Source organism: Ascidia mentula, chromosome 9 (assembly GCF_947561715.1).
Source record: "Ascidia mentula chromosome 9, kaAscMent1.1, whole genome shotgun sequence".
NCBI lineage: Eukaryota > Metazoa > Chordata > Ascidiacea > Phlebobranchia > Ascidiidae > Ascidia > Ascidia mentula.
Window position 1 is genome coordinate 5548179 of NC_138574.1, and position 21933 is coordinate 5570111.

General features: G+C 37.2%; 2 protein-coding genes across 2 annotated transcripts; one reads left to right on the plus strand and one right to left on the minus strand.

Annotated features, from left to right (window-relative positions):
* Nucleotides 1-12724: 12724 nt before the first annotated feature.
* Nucleotides 12725-16041, plus strand: LOC145914414 (uncharacterized). Its single transcript, XM_083002243.1, has 9 exons — nt 12725-12788; nt 12872-12954; nt 13227-13322; nt 13765-13873; nt 14255-14455; nt 14803-14908; nt 15007-15137; nt 15301-15470; nt 15850-16041. Exons 1-9 carry the CDS (start codon nt 12725-12727, stop codon nt 16039-16041), a joined length of 1152 nt encoding a protein of 383 aa, XP_082858369.1.
* Nucleotides 16042-16476: 435 nt separating this feature from the next.
* LOC145914415 (sodium-coupled monocarboxylate transporter 1-like) lies at nt 16477-20977 on the minus strand. The gene is made up of 12 exons (XM_083002244.1): nt 20926-20977; nt 20363-20466; nt 19768-19956; nt 19637-19702; nt 19451-19570; nt 18377-18531; nt 18161-18301; nt 17569-17681; nt 17355-17512; nt 17094-17293; nt 16904-17016; nt 16477-16703 (listed from the first exon to the last, which is right to left on the minus strand). The coding sequence occupies exons 1-12, from the start codon at nt 20975-20977 to the stop codon at nt 16477-16479; spliced, it is 1638 nt and encodes a 545-aa protein (XP_082858370.1).
* Nucleotides 20978-21933: the final 956 nt, after the last annotated feature.

Genomic DNA, 21933 nt, shown 5'->3' on the forward strand with positions numbered 1-21933 from the left:
ATTATCACCAAGATACATACCTTGACAAAATTTCACGAAATTGACGATGGAAAAGAGACTGGCTACAACAAAACGCATTACCGCCAATCTTTCATTTTAATTAAAATTTCGGTACTTAATTGAAAGGTGATTTTTTTTAAAAATTGGATATGTTTGTGACTAACACGTAGATTTAGACCTTCAATCGGAACACTCGACACTCGGAAGCCACGATATCTGAAAAAACACTTTGCTAGAGGAATGTTTAGAGAAATGTTTTGAAGAAAACCCGCGTGATGGAGCAAGGAGACTGTTTTAAATAACATTGGCGTGGTTGAGTTAGAGGATTGTTTTATCTGATCTCATCAGGTCTCATCAATGCAGTTATGGTGTGACATACAACGATCTTGTTAAGTGTGACATACAATGATCTTGTTAAGTGTAACATACAACGATTTATCAAAAGGGGTGAAATGGTCGTGAAGATATCCGCATATTGTTTTTTCAGATATCGTTGCTTTTTTATGCTGTTTTCCGCCACGAGTGATAGCGACAGATACGTACAATTAAGTATTGGCTGCATATTATTGATCATTATTACACGACAAAAATATGTTACAACATGTTATCAATAAATTTTATCAAACAACAATAATGTCCAATAGTTGGCGTGTTTATTGGTAAACAATGCGCTTGATGGCAGTTACTATAATTCACTTCTCGCAGCGTTGACGACCATTTGCCAACAGTGCTAACAACTTTTTAAACTAAAATGCAATTATAACGGGATGTAGTGACCTGAGACACATGTACATGAAGACGGGAATTGAAGTGCACCTGTGGTAATTTTTTTTTAAATCTAGAAGATGTACTCAATTATGAATAAATAAATACCAGGTTTTTTAAAATCAGTCGCACAATATCCGAAATATCGACGTTTAAACTTTTGAATGGAAACACTGGCGAAAATTTCCCAATGTTGAGAAAAACGCAGCGGAGCACTGATATCTGGTAGTTCCCGGGCTTGCGGTGTAAGGATATAGTGTGCTGCATTTTTCAACTGGCGTGGAAGAATTGTTTTGGATATCATATATACCCTAATTTCATCCACGAAGGAAGGAGGACACTGTCATATATCGAGCAAAAACGCGAGAAGCGTTAATAGTAAGAGGCAAAACAGTAATGTGTCATCCGATAGCATGATTGGCTCCATTGCGCAGGTCCTTACTTGGCGATCACAGCTAACGTATCGCGATATTTAGGTTTACAGTCTAAGCAGCCTAGACATTGCAGACTACCTTGATCAGCCACTTTTTCCTGACAAGTCGAAGCGAGATGTGAAAAATCAAGCTCCCAGTGAGGCTTGAACTCACGACCCTAGGCTAACCAAAGGAAGAGGTAGGTGCGTTTATTTAATATCGCGTATACCTTCGTTCAGTGACGTCAAATTTACATACTCTATAATGACCCCTACCCTACAATACGAAGTCAAATCTGACGAATTTTTATCTTACAATATATTTGCTGTAAATTGTGGAAGCTTTGTTGTTGGACAACTTGTTGGTTGTTGGAGGTCCTGATGCACGGGGAGTTACGTTAGCGCTTAGGTCAGTGAAAAATGTGTTTCAAATTTTCAAGTCACGGTCTTGTAAATCACAATGCTTCACCTTACCGTTTTACGAAAGGTTTGTGAAGAAATATAACGTATTTGCTAAGACTATATGCTAAACGTTGCTTAGCAACATCGAAAGATTCAGTTGTTAACTTTAGGAAATATTTAGGTTCATTGGCATCGCAGCCAAGGCAAGTGAACTTTATGCAACGCAAAAGCAACACTACAATAACGGCTCACTAGTAAAGTCCAAATACCTCACATTGGTTTTACTAAATGGGGGTCTTACTTAAAAATAAACTAAACAAACAAAGGAACACAAATCAAGAATTCAATGAAACTAGCAGAAGTTTCGAATTGAGTCAGCTGATTTATTAGTAAAAAATCGATTTCGCCTGAACTGGCATCCTCAGTTTCTGCAAATTCGAAATTTCAAATAAACACAGAAAGTTATACGGTAAAATAAATCCAAGAATAAAATAAATTAAAATAAAATAAAACTACTAAAGTTAAAAAGCAAGAAACCTTGTATTGCTGCCTTCCCTATGCACTACACTGCAATGGAAGGCGTTCAGACTTCAGAGGCGCAAAGATAAGCCGAATGACGTGACACGCATTAACGCTACACCACCTGGAGCACGAACGTACGCCGTAAACACAACACATGAGAACGTAGAAAGGGCGATGATAAAAACCAATCAACAGAAATACGTTGCAACCGTGGGACACATCAATAAACCATCAACAAGATAGTATTAACCGAATTCTGTGAATGATCATTTTTTGGATGTTTATTGAGGCCTGCGTAAGGTTTAACCATTTGGCTTCGCAAACATCCAGCCTGTTGACCATCGGTTGTTCAACAAATGTCACTGCAAAACAGCTGTCAATGGGCTGGTGTTGACTTGACGAGGGGTGTGCGCTTAAGTAATGGTGGCGCAGGGCCGTCTTGTCGGTACTCCCCGTTTTGCATGTTGTCATATTCCAATCTGACCTATGTTGCGTCCATCGTTTTGAGAATTTATTTTTGGTCTGACCAACGTACTGATCATGACAGATTTGGCACGTTGCAACGTAAATGTCGTAACTTGCACAGGTTAGGTGTTGCGTTAGTTTGTATTCTTTACCTGTGTTTGTCGTTAAATTGGTGGTTTCAGTGACCATAGATTTATGGTTGCCATGCTGGTGCTCACACATTGCGCACCGTCTGCAAGCGTAACTCCCCGCGGGACTGCTGCAGTCTGTTTGCAATGCCAGTTGCCGGTAGTTGGTGAGAATATTTTTCAAAGATGGCGGTCGTTTGTAAACAATTTTTGCTTGGCTTTTCAATTCTTTCTCTTTATGCGTTAGTTTAAGCACTTGAGGAAAGGCTGTGCTCCAAGCAACCATTGGGATTTTGCCCTTGTCGGTGGCATCACGAAAGCGCTGTGTGCAAGTTCTTGCCTGTGCAACACAAATCACGGATTTCCTCATAATTCTGAGTATAAATTCATGTTGGCATAAGTTTTTGCCGAAACGTTTTCTTTTAAACATGACAATGTTAATAACAATATAGGCCACAGCCTCTTTATACTCAAAAAAAACAAATAAACCTAAAACTTCATATTTAGCGGCAAAGATATATTGTCGATTTACGGTGGCTCTATTATCTCAAATTTTAAATAACGTTTTGTTTAGATATTGCATTGTAGTTTAATGTCGTTTGCATGGAACTTGCCTTGGTATTTTAAATATCTTAACCCTAAATAATTATCACTAAGATACATACCTTGACAAACTTTCACGAAATTGACAATGGAAAAGAGACTGGCTACAACAAAACGCATTACCGCCAATCTTTCATTTTAATTAAAATTTCGGTACTTAATTGAAAGGTGATTTTTTTTTTAAATTGGATATGTTTGTGACTAACACGTAGATTTAGACCTTCAATCGGAACACTCGACACTCGGAAGCCACGATATCTGAAAAAACACTTTGCTAGAGGAATGTTTAGAGAAATGTTTTGAAGAAAACCCGCGTGATGGAGCAAGGAGACTGTTTTAAATAACATTGGCGTGGTTGAGTTAGAGGATTGTTTTATCTGATCTCATCAGGTCTCATCAATGCAGTTATGGTGTGACATACAACGATCTTGTTAAGTGTGACATACAATGATCTTGTTAAGTGTAACATGCAACGATTTATCAAAAGGGGTGAAATAGTCGTGAAGATATCCGCATATTGTTTTTTCAGATATCGTTGCTTTTTTATGCTGTTTTCCGCCACGAGTGATAGCGACAGATACGTACAATTACGTATTGGCTGCATATTATTGATCATTATTACACGACGGAAAGATGTAACACTATGTTATCGATAAATTTTATCAAACAACAATAATGTCCAATAGTTGGCGTGTTTATTGGTAAACAATGCGCTTGATGGCAGTTACTAATTCACTTCTCGCAGCGTTGACGACCATTTGCCAACAGTGCTAACAACTTTTTAAATCAAAATGCAATTATAACGGGATGTAGTGACCTGAGGCCTTGATAATTTAAATATTGAGCTACCTCATTAACAAGACCCGTTATGTTGGTAATGTTGCTTTATTTGTACCAACCACATTTGCGGAAAAGCACAAACAACTATAATTTATAGCTTTCGACAAAAAGTGATATATTAACAACCGCATATCACTGTACATTACCAGAGGGAAGTAACCAGTTACATGCGATCGTTTTAGCGGTTTGCATGGCGGTAATGCGTTTTGTTGTAGTCAGTCTCTTTTCCTTTGTCATTTTCGCGAACTTTTGTCAAGGTATGTATTTTGGTGATACAACAATTATTAAGGGTTTCAGTATTTAAAATACCAAGGCAAGTTTCTTGAAAACGACTTTTAAATACAATGCAATATCCAAACAAAACGTTATTTAAAATTTGAGATATTAGAGCTACCTTAAACTGACAATATATCTTTGCCGCTAAATATCTAGAGTAATAGTTCGAAATTATCTCAAAAAGCAAGAAGGTACTTTTTCTACAGGTCGAATTCGTGCAGGAAAGAGTAGCTTCGACCTAGGCACTACTGCCAACAGTATAAACATTACTGTGGCCTTTGAAAGATGTTTTACCAATATATCGAAGCACGTCGATGCCAGAGTAAGCACAACGTCATCGCTGAAGTTTGAGGTTTACGTTCTAAAAGTTAACGTATTATCTTTCGATGAAAATATTGTTCGGGTAAATAGCACTTCAGGGTGGAATCAAACATATTTTACTGTCCACTGGAAGCGTTATTACAGCAAATGTAAGTCTGTTTTTGATTTTGATACGTGTTTAAGCAAGCAGTATAATTCAAAATGTTGATTGCTGAATCAATCTAACCACCTTTCAGAAACAATTGTTTTGTTCATTGTATTACTATTGTAAATTACCGTGAATTACTATATGTGAATTACTATTTGATTTTTTTTCACAAATTGCACACACGGTTTACAAAGTTTAAACTAAATTAAGAACAATTATCACATTGCGATGATATACCTTGGAATAAGTAATTTTTCAATAAACCTAATTCCTTAATAAGTCTTTTTGATTTGTTTGAAGTTGTTAAGAAAAAAACTTTTGGATTGTACCATTTGAAATCATTTTATCTCGGTGAGAACTCGACGTGGGACAGCGCCCGAACTTTATGCAAGTCCAAACGAGGAAGGGATCTTTGCAACAGCACACAAATTTGCCAAAACAAGAACATCCTGATCACTGGAATTACTTGGGGGAACAACTGGACACCTATAATGTACATGGTTTCAAATTGGTATTTGAGCAATCTGTCCAATGTTCACCAGTTCTTTGGTACAATTCCTTGTCTATATTTTCATTATCTATATAATAATACCGTGACAAGGTAATGATTACTGCGACACTTAATACACACAAACAAAATTACTTTTTATATGATTTTTAACGCTGTATAGACACCAATTGGGCGACTGGATGTCGATTGGTGATGACAACATAGTGAACTCAAGAAGACTTTGTGGGCGTTACTCTGTGTTGTATAACAAGCTGCCAAGCTGGGGAAACACAACTGGTCCTTGTCCACCTTTTACATCACTCAACAACCCTTGCTATATTAAAGGGCATGTGTTTTGTTGCAGACCTGCTCCGCAAAACTAAAGTGTTGAATGCGCATGAAAAGGTCGATTTAATCGTGTATTTGTGGTTCTAAATAAAATGCAAATATTTAGTAATATGTTGGTCCATGTTCGGGAGACTTTGCATTCTGTATAATATATGCACAGCATCCTTTGAATTGCCTGTTTGAAAGAATATATTGCAGAAGTGTAATTTATTCTGAAATGATGCGCAAATAAAAGTTGCGAATGACCAATGTTATTGTGTGCTGTGTGCATATACTCTATTTCTTTGTTTTCATCGATTTCCCGCAGTCACATTTTAATAAATTCCTTTTTGACATCCTCAGTGATTATATGCTGTACGTAAATTGGTTAATTGTGACAGAAGGCGGCAAAAAAGGGGCGCGAATGACCGATAGTCTTGTTGTGGGCGTCGTGCTGTGTGTAGCGATTTTCGGTGTATTTGATGCAAAGCGTTATACCAGAGTATAGCGGAATTCACACCAGACGCGGTTGACGGCTGGCGACGCGGTTTCGAAGCGGCGGGGCATTCACACCGCAGCTTGCGTCATGCCGTGACGGCGTGATTTACTCGCTCGAAGCGTCTGACGGCAGAGTTAAATCTGATTTAACTTTTCCGTCAGCCGCGTTGATCTGAACTTTGTTTTCGCAGGGTTTTTGGCTTGTTACGATTAATTTTAGGTGGTTTCAGGTTATTCTATTTGCATATGGAGTGTTCGGTGATTAAATATCAGAAATTAATTAATGGATTACAATAATTAATGGATTTGCGGTAATTAATTTTTTAGACTTTGTGAAAACGTTTCTTTAACGAAATATTGTAGATCAGTTTCACTAACATAGTCTTTTGGTGCCCTTACAGTAAAAGCGAACCAAGTAATATATAAGTCGTGAGTAAACGCTCCGTACATGAATACTATATAGATTATTAAGTTAATTGTCTTATAATAAAACTAAATGAAGTTTACCATCAAAGTTTTTACGACACAAAGATATTTTCAGATATTGAAATGTTTTATCGTGTTGCCGCCAACCGCACTGCAGGTGTGAATCCCCTTCCCGCTTCAAAAAGCGCGGGAAAAATCCGCTACCGCTACGCATCGCCAGCCGCAACCCGTCAACCGCGTCTGGTGTGCAGAGCCCTTAAGGACTTGTATATTTTAGATTTGTTCAGTTTTTGTCAAAGTAAGAACCTGTTTAGTAAAACCAGTGTGAGGTATTTTGGTTTCTGTGGTGATCCGTTATTGTAGTGGGTTGATTCTGCGTTGTGTGAGTACCGTGGCAGAGATTCACCGCAAAAAATCATATAGGTCAACACACCGGGATCGTGTCTTCAGAGAAAGAAATAAGTGGCTTTGATTCAACTTTGCTGTTTTGGCTGCGATGCCAGTGAACCTTATAATTTCAATAGTTTAATAACCGAATCTTTCGATGACGCTGAGCAAAATTTAGCATATAGTCTTGGCAAATACGTTATATTTCTTCACAAATCTTTCGTAATACGGTAAGGTGAAGCATAATGTATTACAGGAACATGACTTAAAATTTGAAAATCCTTTTTTTACTGATCTAAGCGTTAAAGTAACTCACCGTGCAACAGGATCCGCTTGTTAAGTTGTCCCTCGTTGTCCTACAACAAAGTTTCCACAATTCACAGCAAATATATTGTGAGAAAAAAATGCATCAGCTTTGACTTCGTATTATAGGGTAGGGGTCGTCATAGAGTATGTAAATTTGACGTCACTGAACGAAGTTATGCGATATTAAGACGCGCACCTACCTCTTCTATATAACGCTTTTCGCAATTTTTTGCTCGATATCAAAGTGTCCCCCTACCTTTGTAAATGAAATTTGGGTGTATAATAACCAAAACAGTGCTTCCACGCCGGTTTTAAAACATAGTACATCATATTCCCACAATGCATACCCGGAAACTATCAGATATCAGTGCTCCGCTGCGTTTTTTTCAACGCTTAGAAATTTCACGCCATGCAGCTCCTTGTGCAGTTAAGACGCTTTTTGTGCAGTTAAGACCTGACTCATTGCATGCAACGCATGGCGTCAACGATCCGCAGAGAATACTTTTCACTAAACTTTAGATTAATATTTCGAGTTAAAAAGGGACGTTGTGCAAGTGTCAAGGCAGTAAAGCTGTTTAATGTTTCCGTAATACTTGTTTACAATACGTGTAATAAGGACAGGAGCATCAAACAGTGCTTAATATTACCTCAGGTACACCAGATCTTAAACCAAAGGTTTCCAACTGGGGTGCGCTGAGGTTATGCGATTACGTTTCAGGGGGCAAGAAGTTGCTTGTTTAGCTTTTAAATTACATTTCAAATGAGTAAAAGTTCAAAACAAATTCGTAATATACACAATTTGATTGTTTTTTTTTTCAATTTAAAGAGCAATGTGGAAAGATTACGTAGTTACGTTTCTTGCAGCAGCATCACAATTTGTAACTTATAAACAATATATATGGTAGCTTTATTCAACATTATTTGCTCAGATCAATAGTCAAGCACTTTTCTTTTTTGCATGTAGATTGCGCTGGTGTTGTTATCAAGTAGTTTAAATAAGTCACAAATCCGTAAAAAAATCAAGAAATTGGCCAGTGTAATTAGTTGGCGAACTTTACGGAAATTTCTGGAATATCTGGATTAGCGCTAAGTTCCATTTGTCACAGTTTAGGCCCAACTTAAAACATATATTTCCTGGTTTAGTTAAGTTAGCTGAAGTCGTGATTTGACAAGCAGCAATATTTTTGTTTTCTCTTTTTGAACACATGACAACAGGAACAAGTTCAGTTGCGTGGGCATCATAGCAAATAGTCTGTAAACATACCCCACATAGAACAGTTGACAAAATCCTGAGCGAAATAGAGACGATATAAATGCAAATCTAGATACTACAAAACCTGCAGAAACAGAAGAAACGTGTACAGCATGTTTAGCATCAAAATCGAACCCCAGTCTACAGGAAAGAGATTTATTTGACAATTCTAGAGGGAATCACCAAGCTTCAGATTGGACGACGATTCGGGGGATGAAGAAGACTTGACTCATGTAACCACTACTGACGTCAATACTACCTTGTCTTTAGAACCACCACAACGTGTGAATACCAGCAATTTAAATGTTGATGAAACAGGTACAGTACGAGTTTTGGTACATTACGTGTTTTAAAGGGTTAAGAAACTTGTGCGGGTTTATATCAACGTTCTCTAAAGTTTCATAATATTCGCTATTTTCATTCAAGTTAAAAAAAACAAGGAATATTTACGACATAAGTATAGTTGAAAATACGACAAGGAAATTATCTTAAGTAGCGTTATGAACCACTTACTGTAAGGAAACACAGAGATCTGTTCAATGCTTTTCAAATCGTATATAGTAAAAGATTAGTGTGGCCCATAGCACGGTCCAAAACGAAAAACAAAATTTCCGTTTCGAATTTTTGTTTTCGAAGACTGTGCAGAGTTGCACTATTATTTGTTCAGACTGGGCTCTCAGTATCCAATACCTGATATTTCATGTCACATTGGCACTTCTGAAAACGTCTGATTATTTTTTGACAATTTTTGCTTTACCTAAACAAAAACAATTTCCCACTAAATGATTTACCGCAGAGTTACACACGTTTTATTAAAGAACTCCTATCTGAATCAATACATTTTCCTCCTATCTTTGCCTGCAGCATTGTGACGTCAGACCCATTGTGACGCAAAGTCGGAACCATGAATCTCACTATTTGTTTCTGCATTAATTTCTCCTCGGTTCGCATTTGCTTGCGTGTATTTCCCCGTTGCTCACAACTGATGAAGCGTAGGGAACCACATGTTGTCAAGATATATTTAATCATTTTCTTTCAATACGTGCCAGAAGTGACAAACAGACTTACTATGTGTTCCTTAGTTAATTTGACACGATGGTTTGTGCCCAGATCAGTGTTTCCCAACCGGTGGTACGCGAGCAACCTTCCGTAATTTGCGGATATAGTTTCGAACAAAATGTTTGTTACTCATAGGTTACTTTGTAACACTAGACAAGGTGGTACGCGTCGAAATTGTTTTACCTCAAACCGGTACGCAACCACAAAAAGGTTGGGAATCACTTGTCTCGATTTGAAGCTATATCTTATTACCAGTAAACGTTTTCCGTTGTCGTTTCAGGAACGAAATTGTACGGAACGCGATGTCGTCTCGTCGTAGTTTGTGTCATTTTTCTTCTTGTTGTAGGGGCAACTCTCTTTTATTTTCTTTCGCGTAAGTTATTTATATGTGACCAAGTATTAAACCGAAAAAATCTTCAATGTATTATTAAACCTAGGTTTCTATCTAATTTACTTGAGACTACGTAACCACATTAATTGAGTATTTCGTTTATTACAATGTTTATCAAAATACGAAAAATCAAAAATGATCTTCAAATAACTGAATTCGCTTGTCGTCCCACTCATACATATATTATATTATGCCTGGTATAAATATTGATATAAACAAAATATGGCAAGCTAATTGATAGCACGAGAATTAACAAAGTTAACGATGTAGTTTACAGAACCATTACCACAAAGCATTAATTGTAAAGTTTTCCTCTTAAAGCTTGTCCCACAATCCTGCCAGACAGAAACCGCATCGATCAATGCACTTTTCACAACTTCATGTTGTCCACATGCAACTTCGTTTGTAAAAGTAACTTCGTGTTAACGGTAAGATGTTTATTTATGTCATGTTGTCCCGTAGAATTTACACTCACCTTGCATCTAAACCAGTTGATTTTTGAAATGTCACTGATAATATTTTACACTTTTTATTGCCACCGGCACCAAAACATTCCGCCAACCAAACCCCAAAACTACTCAACCCATACCGGCTAATTGCGCAGATAATAAACTATTTATTTTCTGTCAAAGGGAGCATCACAAACCACGTGTGGCTTCTATAGAACCTGGACGTTACCTTCACCAACATGTGCATGCCCACCTTGCTTTGAAGGATCACAATGCCAGTATAGTCGAAATTGGAATTCAATTGTGAACACATTAAAAACCCTGTCTTTGATCCATCCAGCCACGTTGGTAAGGAAGATGAGAGCAAAAGTTGTAAAATTAGGTTTATTGGTGGCAAGTTTACTGAAGCGAAAGTTAAGCCATATTAATGTCTCAATTTTTTTTCACTGCATTTATATATATTTTATTCGACTGACATCAGCCCTCGTGGAACATTTTTTTTTGCAAACGCAGAGCCGAAGTCGTGCGATTATAGGCTGTACAATCTGATGGTTGAGTTTCAAGGTCATATTGAGAAATAATTTGACCAAATACTTTCTTTTTAGGTTCACTACGGCGATCGCGAGGTGTATTGCGTGTCGATTCCAGAACTGCCGACGTTTAAGTTTACGTGTAGTTGTGGATGCTCGCCTTTTCCAAAGCAGAAGTGTCACCATAATATGTCGCCGTCTGGTGCTTGCATTCATGCATTGACGAGCTTGGTGATTGATCTGGTTAAGAAGGGTGTGTTTTCTCCGCCTTGTAATGCTGGTACATTTAACAGCACAATTCCATGTTAACAGAGAAAATCAACCACTTATGATTACAGTTGCCATAGGTTAAATGTACCAAATAAAACAGCTATTTCCTTTAAGGGACTAATAGGCCGGAAGGGCACCACGCAAGACACGCGTAAAACATTATGTTCATTGTGTATTTTTTCACTTTATTATAGCGTCATATCCCTTTCGTTGAACATGATCATAAAAGTTTTCGCTCATTGCTAATGTGTTTAAGTGTTTATTTCAATTACTGTAATGGCAATTACTTGAACAGAAATGTATTGGCCGCCTCCTTATTTGGGTTGTGCACCCTGTTGTTCAAAATTGTTTTCAAAGCTCAGCACGTACTGTTGTGGAACGCTAAGATTTCGCTAGTCTCAGCATAGACAGGCGTGTTATGATGCAGGGTCTTATAACAAGGTCAAAGAAGTTTCAAGAGAGATCTACTGACAAACTTGATTTAACAACGCAGAAGTTTTTCATGCCATCGCATGACAAGGCAGGATCGATCGACAGCGGATGCCATTACTTGGCGATCTTAGCTATCGTATTTCATTATAGGTTCACCGACAACGGAGCCAAGGCATTGCTTCCAAACTGGATCATCAACTTTTTCCCGACAAGTCGGAGCGAGATCTAAAGAATCAAGCTTCCTTTTAATTCTCGACCCTGGGCAAAGCAGGGACAACGCTCTAAGAGCTACTCTAGGATGTTGGAAAAGGTATATGGTGAAAAGATACAATGGTGCGCAACAGCATTAATTACCTGACGACCTTCGTGCTTGCGTAGGAGATTTCAAACACCGTGATTAGGCAACGCAAACGTGTGTCATGGTATCGCAAGGATCGCCGCACTGCATGCGCAAACCCTGACCTATGCCAATGACTTAGCTGCAGTTTTTCAATTATTATCAGTTATTTTTACTGAAGAAAAAAAAATCTCTTTGCAATCTATAAACTGCAATGAGCTCTTTCAACATGGGCGCTGTTGCGGTTTTTCTAAAGATAACTTATGACCAACCTTACGGCGATTCAGTCGTTCAAACCAATTCTCGTCGCTCAAAGCAGCTATTAACGGTTGTCAGTAGTATGTGGTAATAGCTCAGCTATCAACGCAACATGAAAATCTTGTGGTTTGGCCGAATGTCCGAAATAATTGAAAACCACAACGTTAGTATTTCGATTGTCGATTTAAATCGTTTTATAACAGTATTGCGTTTAAAATAATTTAAAATACATTTCCATACGGTGTATGATAAATGATTAGGATTGACTTTTTTTTGACGTCGGAAGGGTTTGTAAATGTTGAAACGCCGGCCATCGTTCAGACTGTCCTTCCCTCAGGGCTTAATGTTACTGCGAACACGAAAAGTAAAATATTTTTGAAACTTAAGTGGATGCCGATAGCTGGTGTGCATCAAGTTCCGATCTAGAGCAATGGCTTCCAGTATTTGCATCTTCCGATTGGTCGTTATGTGTAACGTTGTTGCCCACATTTATGGTAAGTTAGATTGTTGTTGAAAAACAAAAAAATATAGAATAGCAAACAGAAAATAATGTTTCTAACGAGTGAGCACTTGGTAGGACTGAGTTGTTGGCAGTGTTCTGCAAACAGTCAAGAAGATTGTGCTAAGTATGGGAAACTTGTGACATGCACTTCAAACCAGGTATGTCTCTGTGTTGTTTTATGTAAACCTGGTTTAGTTGAGATGTGATACAGAAATGCTTTACATCATTTTGTAAGTTCGGTTCTTTCGCGCGTGCAATTACAAGTTGACAACCAATGAAAAAATTTCGTATAGCTCGGCCAATCATGCGATTCACTTTACTGATTGTAACACATGCCAGGGTTGAAACATGAATAAACATGACAATAATATTTGTATAATATGTCAGTTTGCTTTCCAACAAATGTTAACGACAACTTTTTGCATTTAAGGACATTTGTGCTACAACTGTCCGTCGGTATTATTCTGTATCGAGGATTTTTCGACGGTGTAAACAAAAACAATCCTGCCTAAATGACATGAAACAGGTTGGCAAGTAACAATTTTGTTGTTTCCTTGATTGCTTTTTATTAATCTATCTTTGTAAAGAATTTCTCAAAAAAAAAATTAAATAAATTGTCCATTTTGCTTTTTCATTTTGTTTTAACTTATATTTAGTCGAAAACAAAGGGCAATTTTTTCAGTGTGCTTCGAAAACTTTTAAGAATTCCGAGAAACTTGCCATTATACGCACAGGTCATTTGCGGGGCACTCTGGTCGTGTTACGCACGTTTAGAGTGTAATCATTGACATTATATCCCAGGACGGAGCAAAGTTTTCATTGTAACACACATCTGTATATGAACAAAATATAATATTGCAATTATAAACAAAGTGGGTCGAAACTGCTTTAAGCGTTTAGGGAATACCCATGTCGCGTATCTTTGCAACAAAATGTTATTCGCCACTGATGAGTTTCTATTGTTGTAGAACTGGAACAAATACGGTTGGAGACATCAATGCAACAATAATTTACCTTCGTCACTTTGTCAATGCTGCTGTGAGAAGGATGCGTGCAACCTGGAACAAGTTTGCACAGGTGAATTTTTAGTTTTACTTGTTTCCAATATTTGAAAACAAGTTGAAGCAAATCAAATAACTAAAAAATGATAAGTGTCATCAGTATGTTGGCGATTTCGATAATGTATCAAGCAATATGGCTTTAAAATCAAAGGCTAGTCCTTAATTCTCCATCACGGCGTATAAAGTTCCATTTGTCTATCCCGTTTGGTGACGTACATGCTGCTGGATATAACTTACATTACTGCCCAAACCAATAGTTATGAACGTAATAGCCACGTTTAATATACATCTGTTGGTGGAAGCAAAATGTTCCTTTTTTTATCATAATATATACTGTGTCGATGTGCTCAGCGTTTTGTGCGTGTACTTTCAAGACATATGGGCGTGTCGTTGACAGGAAAATCGAGCGCCATGTCTTGCCCTCGACAGCCCAAGGAGTTTGAGAACGGCGTGTATTTTTGTACCAACGATAATCGGATCGGTTCGATGTGTCAGTATCGGTGCACAAAGCCCGGTTTCCATCTTAATCCTCAAGGAGTCACATCTGCATATTGCATGGGAAACGGAGAGTGGTCAAACGACCCTCCCTGTTGCGCCAGTTAGTAAACAATGTTTTTATAATCCAATTAAGGACCGGAAACATATTTAGGATTAGAACGGAAAAACACAAATGTGTCCGTACTGTAACATTGTGTGAATCTTGCAAATTGAACGTAAAATTGAAGTGAAATGCTAACAAGCTTTCATTCATTTCACCTAAAAAACAAAAAAAAATGTTTGTAATACATTTCAATGAGTAAAATGAACAAAAAAAATTCCATGCAAAATTGCGTAATATTGGCCACAGGACGGGAAACAATTCATGCATAACTTTAATTTAGCAGAAAATAATAACTAATCTGCACATCACACTTCTAAAATTCTGAAAAACAATTTATTTTAAAGGACCATGCCCACCGTACGCTCCATTTGATTTAGTCTATGTTCTTAATAGACATAACGCAATCGCCCGAAGAAAGATTCAAAAATCATTTTGGTGGAGTTTCAGGCGGCAAGTTTCTTATTCTTTGTCATATTGTACTCCTTATAGCGATCATTTTTGTTTAATGTAGTACAAAGTAAAGTAGTTGAAAGACATTATAATGTTAGGTTATGGAGCGTCGACCCGGAATTCTACCGTGCTTCCAGGGTTTTGTTTAGTAGCATCGTTCATCCAGAAACCGTGATCCGTCTTAACGATTCGTGGGCTGCCAGACAAAGTTCTCGGAATCTTGAACCAAGTAACTTTTTCTGTTTATCAGTCCTGTATCCCTGTTAAAATAATTTTAAATAAAAACAAATTAATGTGTGATATAATAAAGATTTAAACGTAACAACATGTAGTTAAGAATAATTATTTACATATTTTTAACCATTGAATTATTTGTTCTAATGTGTCGACAGACGACGGGGTTGTGAACACAGGAAATGCACTTCGTTTTGTGAAAGATCACGTGTTTGTTGATGACCATCGTGACGTCAAACACATGGATGTTATTTTTGTTATTATCGACAAAAACTCTGACGATGATGTTAAAGAAGTGGCCAAAGCGTTGCGTGACAAGGGGGTTCTAGTAAGTACGACAAATCATGTTGCCTGTGAGCAATATATTTTGTTTGTTATTTCTGAGACTGAACTTGAAAGCCGAAACAAAAATGGGTTTCAAAACGACTGTTGGCCTGTTGGACAAGTGTTTACCAAACAAATGTTAAAGCTATTAATGAAACGTTATTAATTTGACACTTTACAAAGCTTTTTTAGCCTATATTGGTATATTTCGGTAAAGCTTCATAGTTAACATATGCCAAACTACGTTCTGCTTCCGTAAGTTATACTTAAAATGACGTCGTTTTCAGATTTAACAGAAAAAGTTGATTAAACTATAAATGTGAGGCTGGTAGCGTACAGCAACTTAATTTATGATCATATTATAATTATATTTACTTCTTCAGATTTACGTCATGTTTATGAACTACATAAATAAACCGAATATGCAAGAATTGCTGGACATAGCTGGAGTGGAGGAGCATGTGTTTGTATCTAATGGAGATGTGGAAGGAATTGGCCAACAAATAGCCTTGGAAATGATGGAACACCTTTGTCAAAATGTTTGCGATCTGTCTGGACTTTCACACGAGCATTGACAAATACCGATTTGCATAATTTCTGTTTTTAAGCATGCAAAACAACAAAGTGTTTTGTTTTGTTTGTTAACTAACTCTTTTTGGTTGTATATTAACTCTTTTTGGTTGCAAATTAACTCCTTATGGTTGTAACATAAAAAAGTACTAAACAAGTGATTCTAAAAGTTGCTTTATTTGCAGCTTTGCCTTTGTGTCCAAAAAATAAATTTGCGAGCAGAGACGCGTATAAGCAGATTCAGAGACGAGGAGACACAATTATACGAAGTCACCTCGTTCAAACAGTTTCTACTTCTACCACACATTAAACTATTGTTGCCAGAAATGGCCCCGAAACTGACGTTCCAGTGAACATTTGCTGAATTTTTTTTTCAGGCACGGCGTGATATTATGCGGATAAATGTTGCTCTGTAACACTTCATAACAGTTGTAAAATGGCTACAACAGGGCTGTGTTTTGTTCCTGAGTACGTAGTGAGGTGTCCTGAAATTCTTTCGATTGTTGGTTTTCACAGTGGATTCGGTTTGTTAGCTCGTCTTCATACAAGGGTTCTTTCGGCTCCGGAACACCAAAGCGAAAAAACGTGCGAATTACTTTTGGAAATTTGGGGTTGTCGATAATTGGACAAAACAACAGAGGATTGCTCTTTGTTGGATCATTTGGACCTAAAAGGTTATATGGTTATACCAAGACATTTTTTTGGAGATAGTGTTGCTTTTTTTGATTATCGTCAAAGATTATATCAAAGCAAGCGAAATTGTTGTAACGAAATATAGCCTAGAGCATTTCACAATATTAGCCACCATATTGCAAAACTTGGCAAATTGTAACCAACGAGCATTGTGTAGAAATATTATTACATCACCTGTTAATATGGATATAAACATTCCAACAGTGAGAGAAATAAAAAGGCCCAACCCAGCGAGGTACCAAAATGATATTGCGTACACAAGACTGTATTCTTTGCGGTTGGCAGAACTGTTTCAAAATCAAACATTTTGTGTTAAAGCAAATTTTACAGTAAACTAAATAGTTCATTCTTAAATTCAACTTACCTATTCGCAAGCGAAATATCTGTAAATGTTAAATTTTCCAGGAACATCGGCTCTACTAAACATGTATCGTTGGTTACGTTACAACATTGTATAGAAACGGGCAACTTTCTTTGCGATTCCGGGGACTTGCCGAAAATAATCCCTCCCAAGGAAATCCAGAAAGGTATGATCGTCCCTATAATATGACCAACTAAAGCTCCCTGTGTATATAGAGGTGGATAGTTATAGGGTGGAAGTGGTGAATTGTAACAAGCAGCTTACCTTTGTGTTGCACCAAGGAAAAAACACACCAAGGGTAAAAACGCCAAGTACCGCCCCACTCAAGCTACCCTTGAATGATAAGACCATGGAAATCACAGTGCCGTCCAACAACAAGCACATGTATGCAATGCAGGTTATCATGATACCCAGAATTAGTGCTGCAATATATCAAGGTGATTTTTTTAAAAGTGGTGTTACGTGGTATGTATGGTACCAGAAAGTTTGCTGAAGATGTGTTTAAGAGAGCTGCTTAAATTGGGTCGAATCGGAATTAGAAAATCCTGGAGTATTTGCGCACTCACGGAGTTCAGTCCTGACGAAACAGTGCTAGACAAAAATAAGCATTTGAAAAGGATTTATTATGTCTATGTGTTACCAGGTTTACCTCATGGTTCCACTATAAGCTGCAGCAACAAATAGACCAGCCATTCCAGGAATAATGCGAAATACTTTTAATACAAGATATGGGAATATTTGATCCTTTTTCGATACAGCACCGGACGCAAGAGGGTCACAGCCTTCAAAATAAGCATACGCCACGCAACCGCTCAGATACGAAACACCACACAACATAATCTTCGGAAATATAGTTGTTAGAGCAGCTCTGAAACCAACACTCAATTATAACTATGATTTCCGGCCTTTTGAAGTCGAGGTGCAAGGATTAATAAATGACAAACTAATTTAATGCATTGAGCATAAGCTGTGGTAAAATTAAGTGTCGCAATCGTTTTTACATGATTGTGTAGAACATTTCCACAAACTTTATTGCGGGATTTTATTTTATGCAAAAGAATATATCTTACCTTCTAGCTTCGCGTCTGGTTTGACAAGATAAGTATCTCTGACACACTGATTGGTTTACGCAAGCATTAAAAGATTCTGATATACTTGCGCCGATAAATATCGTCCAAAATGTGCTTCGAATCGTTGGATCCGGATTAAATCTATTGATATTGAAGTATCACCTTTTGTCATCACGACATACTTATTTGGCCAAATATTACAACAGTTTTTCCTACTCAAAGAAGTTGAGACGCGCGCCTCTGTCCAACGCTGCCCACGTGTTTCCCAACCCTCCAACATCTATGGTAGCCATGACCAGTGCGGCAAGTGATCCAGAAAACATGATTACGAATTGAATCACGTCTGTCCAAACAACTGCTTTAACGCCACCCTTTAAAGAAAAAGTTGATAAATTTAAATAATATTTATGGAGTGTGTAAGGTTTGAACCTCAACAGCAAACCGTTGTATCCCAATAAACAGTTTATTAACAGGCTGTGGGAATAAATCCCAAGCCGGCGAATAGCTTGTAAAGTCTCAGTAATAATAGCAGTGTAACAGTAATACGATAGAACAAGTAGAATCGAATGGAATCAAACAGAATGAATTTACCGGTCTAAACTGGGCTTTTTAAAGCTCTCCATACTGAGAGCTGATTGGTCAATAATGTCACGTGATATCATGAGGCAGTCGAAGTAATACATACAAGAACATATGTGTGATGTGACATAAGCATAGGAGAACATTTTATGTGGTAAACAGGATGTTGAATGAATCACTTTACTCGAGAATATTCGATGGCTAAATCATTTGGGTTACATTATGGGATTATGCAGTACATGTGCAAAGCTGCGCGCAAAACATTACGCAATTCAAGCACTGGTTTCTGTGACGTATGTTACACACGCAAAACATTACGCAATACAAGCACTGGTTTCTGTGACGTATGTTACAAGTGAAACGAATGGTAATCTGAATTAAAAAATAATCGGTTTATTTTTAAATAAAATTTTGGTGAATAAATGAGATACTCCCGACACCATTAAGGGTTTCATACAATTTATGCGATAGGTATTTTTTTCTATTTTTGCCAAATGAGAACAAACAAACTAATTGGACATATATATATATATATATATATAGATCGAAACAGCGCCTTCTGTCTGCAGCTCACAGAAAATAATTGAACTCTCCATTGAAACGTGTTTTCGATTACATTTTATCATGATTCAGATTCGGTTAAATATACACTCCTGTCATTATTTCAGTATGTATAGGTGCACTTGGGGCATTTGTGCTATGGATACTGACCACAGTTGTGTAGAGAGTGCAGATACCGCTAGTTAAAACGATGCTCCAATGCAAACTGATAGGTGTCACTGCGTTCAAGGCAAGAGAGGGAGCGTACACTGTAAAACTCATGAAAATAACCTGAAAAGCAAAATAGATTACAAAACTACAGTTACGTGAAGGGTTGACAACTTATAATACATTTACCGATGAAACAACTTCGGATGCAGAAACAATCTTTCGAACCACGGGGTCGAATCTCATCTCAAGAAACTTGTTCAATGTTTTTGGCATTAGTTTAATTGTATTGCGACGTTGAATAAACAAAAAACACAAACCTGAAAGGAGGTTTTCACTTGCAACCTATGTAACAAGGGAATGTAGTACCAGATTGATGCAATCACGCCAGGGAGTGAAGTGAATGCATACCAAACCGCAACACTTCCATACAGATAACTTTCTGTAGGTGAACCGATTACCGTAAGGGCAGATATATAGGTAACAGCCAATGATATGCCGACAGCTATCTGTTGCGAAAAAATAATTTTCAAAAGCTACAGTTGATATAGTATGAGTTGTAAGCCGGGCTTTGCGGGTCTGGTTTTCGAGCTTGAGTTTAAAAAACACATTGTGCCCTTAAAATGTTGGGCCCGACTACAACTCCAAAATATTTCATTGGCTCAAAAATAACAACAACAAGTATCGTCAAATTAGTTCAAAACTAAGGAATGTTAATGTTCAGTTTGCAACGTAATGGGCGTTTCATTAAGGTAAAGGCGCTGGACATGATTTTTAATGGCAAATAAATTGGTACTTATATCAAGGCTAACATTACTCTTAAAAAAAATCCATTGTTATTCTAGGGTGAAACTTGTCGAAGGGTAACAGTTTACCAAAGAAACCAGCAATACAAAGATAAAATGTTGGAAATACCGGAGACATACTCTTCCCTCCGAAGTAGTAATTGTCCATATTTGCCTGGTTACGATCTTTTATGGCAAAATACACCCCGACCAATCCACAAGTGAGCAAAGAAGCTGAGAAGAAAACAAATTTAATCACACGTTGTGACGATCTACTTAGAAATGTAATACATGATTTCCATGTCATAACAGCACTAAAACAAGTAGCATGGAAACGCAAAAATTTCCGTAAAATTAAATAGCTTTTTACTCAAGACAAATCTATTTCGCTAAAACAAGTTTCGTCAGTGTCATAATCAAATAAAATCTAGCGAAACATATTTGTCTTTAGTAAAACGTCAACAGGTTTTACACCCCGGATTTAAGGATTTCCTTACTATTAATACAAAGTATGAGAGGTGGAAATCGAGGCAGCAATTGCAACAGAATGGGAAATAATCAGGATCTATTACAAACAACAGTAATAATAATAATTAAAATCATATTAACACCTGGCAAACAAGCTGAGGAGATCAGAAGATATCAAAAATTGATAAAAAGAAAATTTTACAATAATAAACCAACTCCGCAAACCTCCAAACACGACGAAGTCGACAAGTCCAAAGTACGATGTATCAATAATCATGTTTATAAGGTTTCCTAACGACAAAAGTTTTGTTAAAATTGTAGCGAATAATTATTTCGAACTTGAAACATAAAAGAAAGCACAACCACAGCCTTATCTCAACCAAACATTGCGGATTTTTTTCACATAATATTTGTTGAACAGTCGCATTTTTAAGGGTCAAACCAGTTGTCCTCAAAGTAAGGTCAGCGCGAAATTACTGATATTTAATTATAAATTTATGCCCAATTTTGATTCCATCTTTCCATCACCGACCGATGTTTTGTTATTCTACCACAGGTAATAAGGAGAAGATTGTTTGCACACAATTATTTCTGATCGTCGTGAATATTGTAATGGAACCGTCAAGGAAATTTTCGTAAATTTGATATTCATTGATTAAGACATTTGTGACGTCAAGTTTCTCCAAAAGACGTGAGCGACAATAAATATTCAGAAAATGTCAGGGGTCTGCTAAATTCACGTTTTTGGTCAGTTCTACTCTCTCTCAATTTTGCATTTCTATTTCTACCCATATCATTCGTTATCGCTGCGATATTTTGTGCTGTCTTTTGACACAAAGATATTTTCTTGGTCTGCTCTATATGCTGTGGGCACCAATATGCAGTAACCCTGTAACTTTAAACTGTTGTGATAATTTCATAATTAACTTACTCGGTTTTAAAGCAATTAATTTGTGGAAATTGTCACCAAAAGGTCAGTAATCAATAGGTTAACTTCTGTTCATTAGGTTTAGATCCTAATACAAACAGCTAACGTCTTTTTTGGTTTACAACCTCTCAAAGGACATGAATTTGCATGACAATGATAAAATACTATGTCACCTACACTAATTTTGACACAACGGTATATTTAGTAATGTTCCTGAAACATTTTGTTTCGCTTCATAATCTGCAAAACGCCGCACACAGTTCCATTTTTATCCGATACATAGAAAACAGTGGTTACCAAACTGC